General features: G+C 42.3%; 1 protein-coding gene and 1 pseudogene across 2 annotated transcripts; both read left to right on the top strand.

Annotated features, from left to right (window-relative positions):
- The first annotated feature begins 281 nt into the window (after positions 1 to 281).
- Positions 282 to 1,656, top strand: LOC311531254 (olfactory receptor 14A16-like; annotated as a pseudogene). The gene is made up of 2 exons: positions 282 to 493; positions 913 to 1,656. The product of its transcript is annotated as an olfactory receptor 14A16-like (transcript).
- Positions 1,657 to 13,040: 11,384 nt separating this feature from the next.
- Positions 13,041 to 14,000, top strand: LOC311531252 (olfactory receptor 14A16-like; the record flags this gene model as incomplete). The annotated part of the gene is made up of 1 exon (XM_084648515.1): positions 13,041 to 14,000. The coding sequence occupies one exon, from the start codon at positions 13,041 to 13,043 to the stop codon at positions 13,998 to 14,000; it is 960 nt and encodes a 319-aa protein (XP_084504641.1).
- Between the last annotated feature and the right edge of the window lie 2,416 nt (positions 14,001 to 16,416).

The following is a 16,416-nucleotide window of genomic DNA, read 5'->3' as shown; positions in this document are numbered from 1 at the left end:
ATACTGCATTTTATCAAGCCACACCTTGTGCCAAATCCTCAGATTGGGTAAAGTGATGAAGGAGGTTACACAAGTGTGATAATATTACTGATTGATTGTCAGAGGTGAGGAGCACTAAGAACACCTAGTCATTGTAAGTGATGAGTTCTATGTACCTTTGACATTCCTAGAATGAGATATTAGGGAAAGGAGAAACAGGGCCATTCCCTCTGTCACTCTAGTCCTGATCATTGACCTTCTCATTCCCTCCACAGACATCACACAGTGTACTGAGGAAGAAAATGTCCAACCAAACCTCCATGATCGAATTCTTTCTCCAGGGATTCTCTGATGTTCGGGAGCTGCAGATTTTACAAAGCTGGTGTTTCTACTGCTTTACCTGATATCCCTGCTGGGGAATCTTCTCATCATCACAGCCAGAGCCCTTGACCGCCACCTTCACAACCCCATGTACTTCTTCCTGATGAATCTGTCCATTCTAGACTTTGGTTCCATCTCTTGACTTATGAGGAGAGGCTGAGGGAGCTGGGATTGTTTAGCCTGCAGAAGAGAAGAATGAGGGGGGATTTGATAGCTGCTTTCAACTACCTGAAAGAGGGTTCCAAAGAGGATGGCTCTAGACTGTTCTCAATGGTAGCAGATGACAGAACGAGGAGTAATGGTCTCAAGTTGCAGTGGGGGAGGTTTAGATTGGATTTTAGGAAAAACTTTTTCACTAAGAGGGTGGTGAAACACTGGAATGCGTTACCTAGGGAGGTGGTGGAATCTCCTTCCTTAGAGGTTTTTAAGGTCAGGCTTGACAAAGCCCTGGCTGGGATGATTTAACTGGGAATTGGTCCTGCTTCAAGCAGGGGGTTGGACTAGATGACCTTCTGGGGTCCCTTCCAACCCTGATATTCTATGATTCTATGATTCTCTGTCACCATTCCCAAATCTATGGCCAATTCCCTCATGAACACAAAATCGATTTCTTATTCTGGATGAGATACCCTAATCATTCTTTTCTTATTCTTTGCTTCAGCAAATTTTCCCTTACTGACCATCATGCTGTATGATTGATACATCGCCATCTGCCAACCATTGCCCTTGGAGACAGTAATGAACAGCAGAGCTTTCGTCCAAATGGCAGCCAGTGCCTGGATCAGTGTTATTCTCTACTCTGCAGTGCACACCAGGAACTCGTTTGCAATATCCTTCTGTGGAGGCAACGTGGTGGACCAGTTCTTCTGTGAAATCCCCCAGCTCCTCCACCTTGCCTGCTCTGACTCGTATCTCAGAGAAATTGTTGTTATTTCTTTTCACGTGCTTTTAGGTTTAATCTGCTTTGCTTTTATAATTGTGTCGTATGTTCAGACCTACTAAACAGTGCTGAAAATCCCTTTGAAGCAGGGCCAGCATAAAGCCCTCTCCACCTGCCTCCCTCACCTCACTGTGGTCTCCTTATTCCTTTTCACGGGCACCTTTGCCTTCCTGAAACCAACCTCCAACTCGACCTCAGATCTGAATCTCTTGGTGGCTGTTCTCTATTCTGTGTTGCCCCCAATGATGAATCCGATCATCTACAGCATGAGAAACAAGGAAATGAAAGGTGCATTGAGTAAACTGATAGGTTGGAGGTTATTCAGCAAGAATATAATGTCTATATTTCTCCACTGATCATGAGTTCATTCTGTGTTTCTTTATAAATAGAATAATCTGATGACATTATTGCCTTCATGACAACATACTTTGCAATGTGTTTCTTTTTGTGAGATTACATGATAAGTGCAATGTACTGAGACATTGCTTTTAGTGTGTGTTTGCTAGTCAAGTACACTGCTCACATGTGTGGTGTTGTCAATGTACATTATTGTGAGTGTATACCTGAGTTGAAATCAATGTCCATGTGAGTTTTCTGTTCGTGTGCGTCCATGAGAATGTACAATAACATGTGTTTATTACAAAAAATATTGCATAACTTTTGTGTGTGTTGTCAGTGCTTCTTCTGGCGTGCAAGTTTGCATTATTGTTGTGTTGTGAACACACAATATTGTGTGTTTATTAGTGAAAAATATTGTGTGAATACATGAGTGTTATGACTGTGGATTATTGTGCTTGTGTTTGTACGGGTATATGATTGCATATTTATGGGAAAATATGATTTTGCTGCATGTGTGTGTTTGGAAGTGAACATTAATAAGGACTTACCGCTGAGCCTGGGATAAACATCAAAAGCTGCTGTCTTCCTGCAGCTCCTCAGATAGTGAGATTTGAGTCCGTTCAAAGGTGATGTCTCCAATGCATCATTTCCTCCCATGCCAAGTGCAGCTCATTTCAGGAGTCCTTCAACCTTTGTATTTGCTATCTTGTTAATTTTAAAACAAAATTTGCAAGAATTATTTTGAGCCACATTTTCAAATGTCACTTTTATTCTGCATCCTGAAAGGACTCCAGAATGGTGCAAAAATTCCATATTTGGGCTTTTATTTTCAAGGGAGTCTAAAGAAGTTGGTATGTTACACCAATAAAATAAAAACCAGCAGGATCTTACTAAAGGGGAAAAGGCAAAATACCACATTTATTGTGAATACAGAAAGAATCATAGTAAGCAGTTAGTTATAGCTATAACATTCCATTCAGTCTCATATTTATTCACACATTCATTCATACACACACACACACAGGTTCTGCAAGGTTGTTATCATAGTTATCAGCCTTAGAAAGAAAAGGAGTACTTGTGGCACCTTAGAGACTAACCAATTTATTTGAGCAAGAGCTTTCGTGAGCTACAGCTCACTTCATCGGATGCATACCATGGAAACTGCAGCAGATATTATATACACACAGAGAATATGAAACAATACCTCCTCCCACCCCACTGTCCTGCTGGTAATAGCTTATCTAAAGTGATCATCAAGTTGGGCCATTTCCAGCACAAATCCAGGTTTTCTCACCCTCCACCCCCCTACACACAAACTCACTCTCCTGCTGGTAATAGCCCATCCAAAGTGACAACTCTCTTCACAATGTGCATGATAATCAAGGTGGGCCATTTCCTGCACAAATCCAGGTTTTCTCACCCCCTCACCCCCCTCCAAAAACCACACACACAAACTCACTCTCCTGCTGGTAAAAGCTCATCCAAAGTGACCACTCTCCCTACAATGTGCATGATAATCAAGGTGGGCCATTTCCAGCACAAATCCAGGTTTTCTCACCCCCCCACCCCCATACACACACAAACTCACTCTCCTGCTGGTAATAGCTCATCCAAAGTGACCTGGTCACTTACCAGCAGGAGAGTGAGTTTGTGTGTGTATGGGGGTGTGGGGGGGTGAGAAAACCTGGATTTGTGCTGGAAATGGCCCACCTTGATTATCATGCACATTGTGAAGAGAGTTGTCACTTTGGATGGGCTATTACCAGCAGGAGAGTGAGTTTGTGTGTAGGGAGGTGGAGGGTGAGAAAACCTGGATTTGTGCTGGAAATGGCCCAACTTGATGATCACTTTAGATAAGCTATTACCAGCAGGACAGTGGGGTGGGAGGAGGTATTGTTTCATGATCTCTGTGTGTATATAATATCTGCTGCAGTTTCCATGGTATGCATCCGATGAAGTGAGCTGTAGCTCACGAAAGCTCATGCTCAAATAAATTGGTTAGTCTCTAAGGTGCCACAAGTACTCCTTTTCTTTTTGCGAATACGGACTAACACGGCTGTTACTCTGAAATCAGCCTTAGAGTTGCTCATGCCAAGCCACTGGCCAGGTGGCCTGGACATGAGGAGGGAGCAGGGCCTTGTCAGATACTCATCTGATGCTCCTGGAAGTTGGTTTGCAGAATCAGACCCCCAAAGTTCTCACTTTCTAGAGTCTATTTTTATAGGAATTTCTTCCTTTGCCAGTCTATGGGAATTGCTTCATAATGCAGATGGCACATTCCTGAGGGCTCTGTGCTGCTAGATGTTATCTTGTTCTTTGGTTCTCCCATCCTTGAGGCTGTTGGGTGGATTCCAGTCTGCCCTCCAGGGGCCCTCTGGTTATTTCCACTTGACGCCTTCTTCAGCCGATGGACACTGGATTCTTAGGCTGGCACCTTGCTAATCATTCATTTATTATCCACACCAAGCATCCATCCACATACATCCATTTTAATCACAACTGTTAACAAAGCAAGATGAATACAACAAAAGGGCGGGGTGTCTCTGGGTGCTGTTTCTGTTGTTACAGAGTATTGTTTTAAGTCTCTCTCTGTGTGAGTAGTTGTTACAAAGAATTGCTTTGAGAACAGACTCTGTCATAGAATGTACTAACACAATTAGCAGCTTGCAAGTTTCACATATAGAGGGAGAGAAACAGTACCAAAAACCAAGAGACCTCTTCATTACTAATACCCTGGAATTTAAACTATGGAGAATCAAACTCATTTGTGATTTTAATACAGAACTTCTTTAATATGATTCAACAAGTGCAGTAGATAGAGTTCAGAACTTGTTCCATGCCCAGGTCCTCCAAGGTATTATGAACCCAACTTTCATGGGACTTGGTTTTTGGTTTTGCCATTGACATACTTGGTGGCTCTGGGCAATAGCCAATACTTGGTGCTTCACAGCAGGTGAAAAATCAACTCATCCAGTGCTGAACATGAAATGTAACTTATTTCTTATGCCCAGAGGCCAGCTCAGAAGAACTCAGGTCCCATTCAGGCATCAAATTAAATGGTACCCATGGGTGAATTTAATCTGAGAATGACATCAGCCTCATGATAGTTTCGAATGGACGGAACTGTTATAATTCAACTCTATAGATGATGTGAAAGTAGAATGAATTATATTGAAATTATAATTCATTAAAAAAATGCTGCTTGAAGGGTTTGTTGAAATATAGTTGTCAGGAAGAGAAACATTAAAGAGTGTGAGACAATGGGCCCTCAAACTAATTAACTTAGAGCTCCTACTGAGGTAGGAGATTGGTAAATGTTAGTATGCAAATAAGATAGGTATGTATATTTGTCAGTTTCTGCTTCCTTTTGTCTCTTATGTTAAATTGGCTTTGGCTTATCTGTTTAAACAAGTTAGCTTGAGCTTTTGCAAGAGGCACACATATCTGGGTGCATTGGCAAAGCGCTTTGCTAATAAACAGAGTGGTCTGACAAACCTTCTGAGTCTTGAATCTGACTTTGACAATGATCAGGAAAAAAAGTCCCATTATTCACTGCTCTGTCTATCTAAAGTGTCTATATGGCTGCCATGACTGCATTCCATCATGATGTTTTCCAATGTATAAATTGCAGGTTTCACCAAACAAAATTTTCACAGAAAGTCTTCACTTTCCTTGAACATTTTCTGTTTTTCATTTAAAGAAATGAAAACTGGAAAAACAAATAGTTTTGCCTGAAAATTGTATTTTTCATTTAATTTAATTTAATTTAGTTTAATTTAATGTTTTTTGACAGTTTTCAGACAAAAAAGTTCAGTCTTGAGAAATGTTGGGGATTTTCTTTAACAAAAAAACCCACAAAATATTCATGAGGAAACAAGTTTCCAACCACCTCTGTTTTAACCACTAACTCTTTAATATATTTATCCTCCCCACAACCCTACAAGACAGGGCAGTACTATTATATCCATGTTATAGATGGGAACTGTTGTCCGGACAGAATGACGTGCCCAAGATCACATAGGAAACCCATGGCAAAGCAGGTAGCTGAGCTGGGTCTCTCAAGTTCCATGTTAGCGTCCAGACCACCTGGACCATTCTTCCTCAGTCATTGCTGTCACGCTGTCTGGAACGGCTCACAACCATGAGTGCCAATCACAGGTCAGACGGTCAGAACACAGGGCAGACACCCCAAACTGGTGGTATATTTGGTAATTAGATTTCACCAAGCCAGTAATAAATGTGAACTCCTGGATCACTATATTAGTATTACTATGGAGTCACAGACAGTCCCCTAGGATCTCCAGCCCCTTTTACCAACCAGATAAACTGGACTTTGTGATAAAAGGTTATTAAAACAAAGAATCACATTATATTGGGTTACTCCCAACCCCAATGGGTCAGTCACTTATCCCAGGTCAATGGATACTCTTGATCTCACATCAAAGGCAATGCTGGCAGCAAATTTCTCCAGTAAACTAACTAAAGTTTTATTAGCTAAGAAAAGAAATGAAAGTTATTGAGAGTTTAAAGCAGGTAAAATACATTAACAGGTTTGGACAGTCCAAGTTTGTCAGTCCAAAGTGACAGCAGAGATGTGGTATCTGCTAGTTTTCCATAAGTCTCTCAGGGTTACGCAAGATAACTTTGGGGATCTCCGTCTTGCATCTTTTCAGGTTTCAGAGTAGCAGCCGTGCTAGTCTATATTCGCAAAAAGAAGAGGAGTACTGGTGGCACCTTAGAGACTAACCAATTTATTTGAGCATAAACTTTCATGAGCTACAGCTCACTTCATTGGATGCATTTAGTGGAAAACACAGTGAGGACATATATATACACACAGAGAACATGAGAAAAAAAAAACAAACCAAAAAACCAAACCTGTAAGGAGACTGATCAATTAAGATGAGCTATTTCCAGCAGGAGAGCGGGGTGGGGGGAAGGAGGGGGAAACTTTTTGTAGTGATAATCAAGGTGAGCCATTTCCAGCAGTTAACAAGAAGGGGGGAAACTTTTTGTAGTGATAATCTAGGTGGGCCATTTCAAGCAGTTAACAGGAACAACTAAGGAACAGTGTGGGGGGGTGGGGGGTAAGAAATAAACAAACATGGGGAAATAGTTTTACTTTGTGTAATGACCCATCCATTCTAAGTCTCTATTCAAGCCTAAGTTAATTGTATCCAGTTTGCAAATTAATTCCAATTTGGCAGTCTCTCGTTGGAGTCTGTTTTTGAAGTTTTTTTGTTGTAATATAGCGACTTTCATGTCTGTAATCGCATGACCAGAGAGATTGAAGTGTTCTCCGACTGGCTTATGAATGTTATAATTCTTGACATCTGATTTGTGTCCATTTATTCTTTTACGTAGAGACTGTCCAGTTTGACCAATGTACATGGCAGAGGGGCATTGCTGGCACATTGCTTGCATCTGGAATGTTCCCTGAAAATGTCCAAACAGCTCAGAGAGACAGAACCATTCCCTGGATCCATTCTCACAGCTGTATTCCCCGGAAAGCAATCTGGCAAGTGTTTCCATCACAGCATGGGTTTTTCCTCTGATGACTAAACGCAGACTGGGTCTGTGGATTTCCATTTGAGCAACACAATGACCCATGCTTTGAAGGTAGCATGTTCTTCATTTACATTTCCAAGGCTCCAATCGCATTTGATGAGCAAACGTAATTACCGGGATACATGCGATGTAAATTACAATGTAACAGCAGACAACAATCCTTCCTTAGTTTTCATGAAGTTCACACATCAAGTAAATTCACACTTTTGATCTAGGGTTAATTAAGTAGAGGGATATACATAATGTAAAGGGATAGCATTCAACAGGTTACAGATAAGTGAAGGCAATATCATTCCCATTTCCTTTGAACTAAACACTTGAGTGAATTAGTACACTTAATATTTCTTTGATAGTCATACGTTAGTGATGGTAATATAGTATGTAGTCCTGTTTATTTGCCTGAGATAGAATTTTGGGTTTTGTTTGCCCACTTGAATTTTGAGGTTTTTAAAATAGGATTGTTTGTGTCTTATACCCTTATCAACATATGTGAACAAGGGGTGGGGGGACACCACCATGTGTTGCTTCTGCCTACAGATGGGGGTTTTTCAATACAAAGAGAAAAGATAAGAAATAGGGTTCCAGTGTTGCTGGATATGGCATGAGTTTGATATACAGTGTATAATTGACGGCTGCCTGACTCCTCTCCCAAGACAAGGTCAAGTTGGGGGCAGGGAGATGGGGGAAGCTATAAGGAACACAAAAAAACAATGAAAAAGGTAACCCCGACCGGTGCATAATTTCACTCCCTACCCCTCCCATGGGGTACAAAAGAGGTGGTACCGAAGCCCCCAGACTCAAGACCCTCCAAAACGGAATATGACCATCAATTGCAAGGGTGGTACCAGGGTTCAGGGTACCGGGGCGTACACTACAGGTATAATTAAGCCCACTACAAAGGAGGAGGGAGAGGAAGCTCTGTTGGTGTAAAGAGCTGGGGTTATGCATTGCCGGCAGTTTGGACACTGGCTAACTGCTTTCTGTCTGCATGACAAGAACCAAGGGAGGGTAGGGGAAGCCCTAACAACACACAAGTGAATCGGCCTATTGCTCTGACCTGAGCTGGCCTGTCAGTGTCACAATTGCTACGTGACCAGAGGGAGCGACATTACTCAGGTATGCCTTCACAGGGATTAATAAACCCATGGCTGGCCTGGATCCACCGACTTGAGCTCATGGGGCTTGGGCTCTGGGGCTGAAATATTGCTGTGTAGACATTCGGACCCAGGCTGGAGCCCGAGCTCTAGGACCCTACACAGCAATTTTTAGCCCCACAGTCCAAGCTCTGCAACCCCGAGTCAGATGACCCAGGCCTGCCGAAGCCATGCCACAGGGCTTTTATCCCCGTGTAGACATACCCAAAGGGACTGGGACTCATGACACCCAGGTTATATTCCTCAGAGCTGCTGTGTGACCTCTAGCCAGTCACTTCCCCAGTCTGTACACTCTGAAAAATGAGGATGATGATCCTGACCCGGATTGATAAATCACTTTGAGATCTACAGCTAAGTTGTATTGTTATCTCGATCTACAGGGTAACCAGGCACAGAGCAGGGAAGAATACCTGAAGAATGCAGCTGGGTGGGAAATGGGTTTCCCATCCTGCAAGACTTTTCAAGATTTTGAGAGAGACAAAGAAGGTGAGGTATCATTTTTTATTGGACCAACTTCTGTTGGTGGATGGGACAAGCTTTTGTGCTTCACAGAGCTCTTCCTCTGGTCTGGAGAAGAGAACCATAGTGTCCATGATCAGTATAAGGTGGGACAGATTGTTATGCATAAGGGGATCACACATATTATAGGAGACCACTTAAAATGAAGTGGGCAATTAACATGAAGTGGGCGATTAACACTCTGCAGAATAGGCAGCAGGGCCCATTGGCTCCAAAGGAGCTACAGCCAATTTACACCTGCTGGGCAACCAATGTGAATTCAATATTTTTTAAAAGTCTTGCAGCGTTGCATCTGCAGCCCATTGAGCTTTTTAGTTTAGTGCTATCTGTAGTAAGAGAAAAATTAATGTAATGGCTCAGAAAGAAAGAAAGAAAGAAAGAAAGAAAGAAAGAAAGAAAGAAAGAAAGAAAGAAAGAAAGAAAGATTTGGGCCATTCATCCCAACAGAAGTTGAAGATGAGATACTTGAAAACTGTGCAACACTGAATTCCTCCAAAGTTCTATCCCTAGAGGGACTGAACCATTCTCCGTCACCAATAAAAGTTACACTTGTAATTAAACCCATGGGGCAAAGAGCTAAGAAAGTGCAGACGGGTTCAGAACTTTTTAATCAGCTTCGGATCACATTGGCAGGCAAAAAATATGGATTTATAACTGTGTAATGGGCTAGATCCCCAGCTGATGTAAATTGACATCGCTCGACGGAAATCCAAGGCCCAGATTCCCAGTTGGCGTAAATAGGCCAAACTACCATGAACTCAATGGAAGTGTAACAATTTACACAAGCCCATGACCTGGCCCTTAGTTTTTAGTCTTCACCTCTGGGTACCTCTTGGTGACTGACTTCAGTCAGACAAGGCAGCCTGAGCTGTGGGTTCCTCTAGCAGAGGCATCCCAAGACCTGCTCATACAATGCAGGAGGAAAAAAAAGTCTCTGCTCCCCCAGAAGTGATTACGTGATGTTAATGAAGGAACAGGCTATTCCAGGCCAGCTGAGATTCTGGTGCGACAAGGCTCTTCGCTATTGTGGATCATGTGTCTCTGTTAGAAATCGCTGTTTTATCCCTTCCAACCCTGAGATTCTATGATTCATTCATTCTATGATTCATTCTACAAACACCTTGGGACATGCTTTGGGCCTCTGCCCTGCCTTGTTTTTAGCCAAGGGTCCTTCCAGGGATGCTGCCATCAAGTGAGATAAAGGGCAGGTACTGTTCTCCCTCTGTGGGGTTAGAGTTGGGCAGGTTGTCAGGGTGGTTTGCTCCAGAGGTGAGATCAGAGCTGGGCGTAAAGCCTTGGAGACAGGATTCAACTGTTTAGCCCCAGAGTAGGGACATCCTGGGCTGTGGCAATATCTGAACCCTGCACAAGACAGGATCAGCTCTAGAGCTGGGAGGAGTTTTCAGTCTCTGATCCCATTTAGTCCTTCGTCTCCCAGCCAAGCCTGTCCAAGGAGGGGAGCAGGGAGCGCCCCTCTGTGGAGTGGATCCCTGTCTACTAGGAACTGCAGAGAGACTCAGGAAATCCAGCGAAGGGACATGGAAACTGCTGCTGGATAATACAGTGATGGGGGCATGAGAGAGAGGTGACCAAAGAATCCTGGTGCTGGAGGATCAAAAGCATCGCACGTTGGGAAAAAATCCACAAAGACCAACAGACTACATTTTTGCTTTCAATTCTACATGTGAAGGTATTAATATACAGACAAATTTAATAATAGAGATATGAATTGTAATTGGAACTTTTAAAGACTTTTATTATCAAACACCTAGAGCCTGTCAGATTTCTTTTCAGCAGAATGTAAGAACTGAAATATAAGTTAGAATTTGAACTCTTTAAGGAATTAACTCTCAGTCTAGTCAGACATCTAGATCCAGTCAGAGAAAAAGAAGGGGGACAATGACTTTGCAACAGAAATCAGAAATGTTTGCAGGGTTTAGCAAGCAACAACTAATTTCTTTTCAGGTAAAAACTACTGTAAACTGGAAATTGCACATTGCAAACCAAAGAATATTGGGATTTGCAGATTTCAAAAAAAATGAAACCAAATATCTGAGTATCGGAGATACTTTCCCTGAACATTTTTGTTTAGTTCAAAAACTCGTTTTCCTACAAAAAACCTCATTTTCCTACTACTACAAAAAAAATCTAAATTTCCAAACATCTCTAATTTGGAATGGAGCTTTAAACAAGGGAAGGGAACACTAATACTGTTCAATAATACCATAATTTCAAAACCATTTTTTCTCTTGAAACTGGGTTTGTTTCTGTGTCAAAGGGATAATTACTGGAAGGTCAAAATTGAATAAGCAGCAGAGCTGATAGCCACAGTTGATATGTTATGCACACCAGCACCTTTAGACTCAGAGTTGAACCACCAGTTAAAGCCAGTCTATCTCAATGTTGCCAAAGGACATACAGGAGGTAAATGGGACTAGAACCCATATTTCCAGGATTTCCTTGGAAGTTAACAAGATAGACACAGGCCCAGGATTACAAAGGGTTTAAGCACCTAAAGAAGGAGAAAGGCACCTTTGGGGATTTACAATAGCATCTGAGCAGGTTAGGTGCTATCTTTTAATCACAGGTTTCATAGTAACAGCCGTGTTAGTCTGTATTTGCAAAAAGAAAAGGAGTACTTGTGGCACCTTAGAGACTAACCAATTTATTTGAGCATGAGCTTTCGTGAGCTACAGATCCGATGAAGTGAGCTGTAGCTCACGAAAGCTTATGCTCAAATAAATTGGTTAGTCTCTAAGGTGCCACAAGTACTCCTTTTCTTTTTATCTTTTAATCGTGGCCCACAGATAACACAGAAGCTTGGCTGGAATCAGGGAACCCCGGTGGCGATTGTACTCCCTGTGTTATGCTGGGGTCAGACTACAGGGTCTGAATGGCCCTTTTGGCGTTATCACCTTTGTTTCTGTGCCCTTGCCTCTGAATCTCTGCTTCTGAGCTCTGCAGGGCTCCAGGGCGTGAGTCTTGCTAACCCTCAGGAAATAGACGTGGATAAATCACCTTCCCACAGCATCAGTCCTTTAATGTCAGTGCAGCTCAATGCCAGCTACTCACAGCTCGTCTGCAGAGAGCAATTGAGTCTAGTTCAATCGCTGAATGAGGCTGAAAGGATTCTCAGATACCTGTGCCCTTAGCTTCTAGATTCTGCTATATAGATAGATAGTGACCAAAAAATCCTAGTGCTGGATGACTGAATGTGTCTTCCGTTGGGAAAAAGACACAAAGGTTAGCACAGGAAGTTTGCTATTTCAATTAAATGTGTTGGGGGATCAACATACAGGGAAGAATTAAGATGATAAATATGAATTACAATATGAACTGGTTAAGACCTTTCCCATCAGTTTAATCAAATACCTACTGCTGACTGGAATTTTTCCTCCCATCAGGAAAATTTTTACTTTTCACTAAACACCCTAAATCCATTCCCCGCTCCGCCCCCCCCCCCCAGTTTTTGGCAAATGAAAAGTTTCTGCTGAAAACTGATTTTTTTTATTCCAAAACCAATATAGTTTGTTTTTTTAAGTTTTCATTTTTTTTTTAACAAAACAATCCCAAAATGTTTGAGAAAAGCAGACAGATTCTGAGATGTGTTGTTAATTATCTTAAAAACCAATCTCCATTAAAAAGAACACAGCTGAAAATTTCCAACCAGCCTCTATGCACAGAGTTTGGGGTGGAAAAATGACAGATGAGCTGCTATTTATGATGCTGGGTGAGTCAACATCATATTGCCCTGGAAAGTGAGAATCAGGCTGTGTTAGAATTTTAGTTGATCAGTTTCATACCCAAGTTGTGAGAATTGTTGGGTTTGGAGTGTGCTTTGTTCCATCCTTCATATTGCATTTTATCAAGCCACACCTTGGGCCAAATCCTCAGATGAGATAAAGTGACGAAGCTCCATTGACTTTAAAGGAGCTGACCTAATTTACACTAGTGTGGTAACGTGACTCCTTGATTGTCAGAGGCGAGGAACACTAACAACACCTACTCATTGTAAGTGATGAGTTCTGTGCACCTTTGACATTCATAGAATGAGATATTAGGGAAAGGGGAATCAGAGCCATTCCCTCTGTCGCTCTAATCCTGACCATTGTCTTTCTCATTCCCTCCACAAGACATCGCACAGTGTACTGCGGAAGAAAATGTCCAACCAAACTGCCGTGACCGAGTTCCTTCTCCTGGGATTCTCTGACATTCAGGAGCTGCAGATTTTACACTTTGTGGTGTTTCTACTGCTTTACCTGATATCCCTGCTGGGGAACCTTCTCATCATCACAGCCATAGCCCTTGACCACCACCTTCACACCCCCATGTACTTCTTCCTGATGAATCTGTCCATCCTAGACCTCAGCTCCATCTCTGTCACCATTCCCAAATCCATGGCCAGTTCCCTCACGAACACCAGATCGATTTCTTATTCTGGATGTGTCACCCAAGTCTTTTTCTTCATCTTCTTTGCTGAAACCGACTTTGTCTTACTCACCATCATGGCATACGATCGATACGTCGCCATCTGCAAACCACTGCACTATGAGACTATAATGAACAGGAGAGCTTGTGTCCAAATGGCAGCCAGTGCCTGGATCACTGGAATTCTCTACTCTGCACTGCACACTGGGATCACCTTTGAAATCTCCTTCTGTGGAGGCAACGTGGTGGATCAGTTCTTCTGTGAAATCCCCCAGCTCCTCAATCTCGCCTGCTCTGACTTGTACCTCATTGAAGTTGGGTTTCTCATCTTTAGTTCATTCTTAGGCTTAAGCTGCTTTCTTTTCATCATTGTGTCATATGTTCAGATCTTCAAAGCAGTCCTGAGAATCCCCTCTAAGCAGGGTGAGCATAAAGCCTTCTCCACCTGCCTCCCTCACCTCACCGTGGTATCCTTGTTCTTTAGTACTGCTGCCTTTGCCTACCTGAAACCCACCTCCAGCTCAACCTCAGGTCTGAATCTCATAGTGGCTGTTCTCTATTCTGTGTTGCCACCAATGATGAATCCGATCATCTACAGCATGAGAAACAAAGAGATCAAAGGTGCACTGAGTAAACAGATTGGTTGGAGGTTATTCACTAAGAACAAAATGTCCATATGTCTCCTTCGGTAGCAATTTCATTCTGTATTTCTTTATAAATAAAATCTGACGACATTATTGCCTCCATGAGAAAATACTGTGCGCTCTGTTTATGCGGAATTGGGTATTTGCACTAGTAAAGATAGAGACAAACATGACTCAGGAAAAAAAGGCGTTTCTATAGGTTTACACCAATGTAAATAAGATTGGAATATATCATATACTGTTACCGATCACCATACTACCTGAGACCCTTGCCTATAAAATCAGTAGCCATAGCAGAGTCCCTGGTGAGATCTTTGGCTCTTCTTATATTTTGGGATAAAAACTCAGATGGAGGTATCGATGCATTTGTTCTTTGTGTTTTTTGTTTGTTTGTCAGATTTTTAGCTTATTTTTGCTTAACTGGTTGATTGGTGGTTTGGTTTGTTTGTTTGTTTTAGGAGGTTTTGGAGGTGGAAAGGCCTGAGAAGATGGTGAGTGTTTGGTGAGACGGGATTTTCAATGTTTGTCCCTTCTTGGGAGTATCCATATGTCATCTCTTTGATGGGTTTTCTGAGCGAACTGAAGGTTTGCTCCCCACAATGACAAAAGTGTGCAAAAGAGGATTATGCATGGCTTAGTTCCTACTGACATGATTATGTGTAGATTGTTGGGATATTATTGTATTATTAAAGATATGTGTCATAAATATAAAGGGAAGGGTAACCACCTTTCTCTGCACAGTGCTATAGAATCCCTCCTGGCCAGAGACAAAACCCTTTCACCTGTAAAGGGTTAAGAAGCTAAGATAACCTCGCTGGCACCTGACCAAAATGACCAATGAGGAGACAAGATACTTTCAAAGCTGGAGGGTGGGGGGAACAAAGGGTATGTCTGTCTGGGTGATGCTTTTGCCAGGAAGAGATCAGGAATGCAGCTCAGAACTCCTGTAAAAAGTTAGTAAGTAATCTAGCTAGAAATGCATTAGATTTCTTTTGTTTAATGGCTGGTAAAAAATAGCTGTGCTGAATGGAATGTATATTCCTGGTTTTGTGTCTTTTTGTAACTTAAGGTTTTGCCTAGAGGGATGCTCTATGTTTTGAATCTGATTACCCTGTAAGGTATTTACCATCCTGATTTTTAGAGAGGTCATTCTTTTACCTTTTCTTTCATTAAAATTCTTCTTTTAAGAACCTGATTGCTTTTTCTTTGTTCTTAAGATCCAAGGGTTTGGGTCTGTGTTCACCTGTACAAATTGGTGAGGATTTTGATCAAGCCTTTCCCAGGAAAGGGGGTGTAGGTCTTGGGGGGATATTTTGGGGGAAGACATCTCCAAGTGGGCTCTTTCCCTGTTCTTTGTGTAACACGCTTAGTGGTGGCAGCATAGGGTTCAAGGACAAGGCAAAGTTTGTACCATGAGGAAGTTTTTAACCTAAGCTGGTAAGAATAAGCTTAGGGGGTCTTTCATGCAGGTCCCCGCATCTGTACCCTAGAGTTCAGAGTGGGGAAGGAACCTTGACAATATGTAAGGCATCTTTTTATTATTTTAACCTAAATGAGTATAGCATCATAGAACATTAGGGTTGGAAGAGACCTCAGGAGGTCATCTAGTCCAATCCCCTGCTCAAAGCAGGACCAACGCCGACTATATCACCCCAGTCAAGGCTTTGTCAAGCCAGGCCTTAAAAACCTCTGAGGATGGAGATTCCACCACCTCCCTAGGTAACCCTCCTAGTGAAATAGTGTTTCCTAATATCCCACCTAGACCTCCCCCACTGTAACTTGAGACCACTGCTCCTTGTTCTGTCATCTGCCACCACTGAGAACAGCCTAGCTCCATCCTCTTTGGAACCCCCCTTCAGGTCGTTGAAGGCTGCTATCAAATCCCCCCTCTCTCTTCTCTTCTGCAGACTAAATAACCCCAGTTCCCTCAGTCTCTCCTCATAAGTCATGTGCCCCAGCCCACTAATCATTTTCGTTGCTCTCCACTGGACTCTCTCCAATTTGTCCACATCCGTTCTGTTGTGGGGATGTAAAAACAGTGTCATTCTTGCTATGCTGGAAAGACTGTTTTAAAGTAAGTGACATGAACACTGGAGTCTGGGGTCTTCTTGTCTTCTTGTCTGGGGTCATTTTGTTATAGCCCTGGTGTAAGTGGGCAAGTGCCATCACGTGCACTGATCTGGTGTTCCATATGCCTTCCCGTGTAGATGTACTCACACCCAAGCTGAGAAAGGATCTCAGAAGTTGGCCTGTTAGTAGTATTAGAATATCATCTTTGTGCATGGTTGTGTACACTTCATATATGACAGACAAAAGCAGAGTATGTGATTAGCTAGAGAGACAGACAGACAGGACCATTCCTTGTCCTAACCCACAACCTCATTTAATGATAATGATAGATTTCTATTTGATTGTAAATTACATGAGCTAGCTAGCTAGTGTGACAAAGTTTCTCCTCTACCTT

This window comes from Lepidochelys olivacea (assembly GCF_965140295.1).
Source record: "Lepidochelys olivacea isolate rLepOli2 genome assembly, chromosome: 14".
Lineage (NCBI taxonomy): Eukaryota > Metazoa > Chordata > Testudines > Cheloniidae > Lepidochelys > Lepidochelys olivacea.
This window is presented reverse-complemented; position numbering and strand designations above follow the sequence as displayed.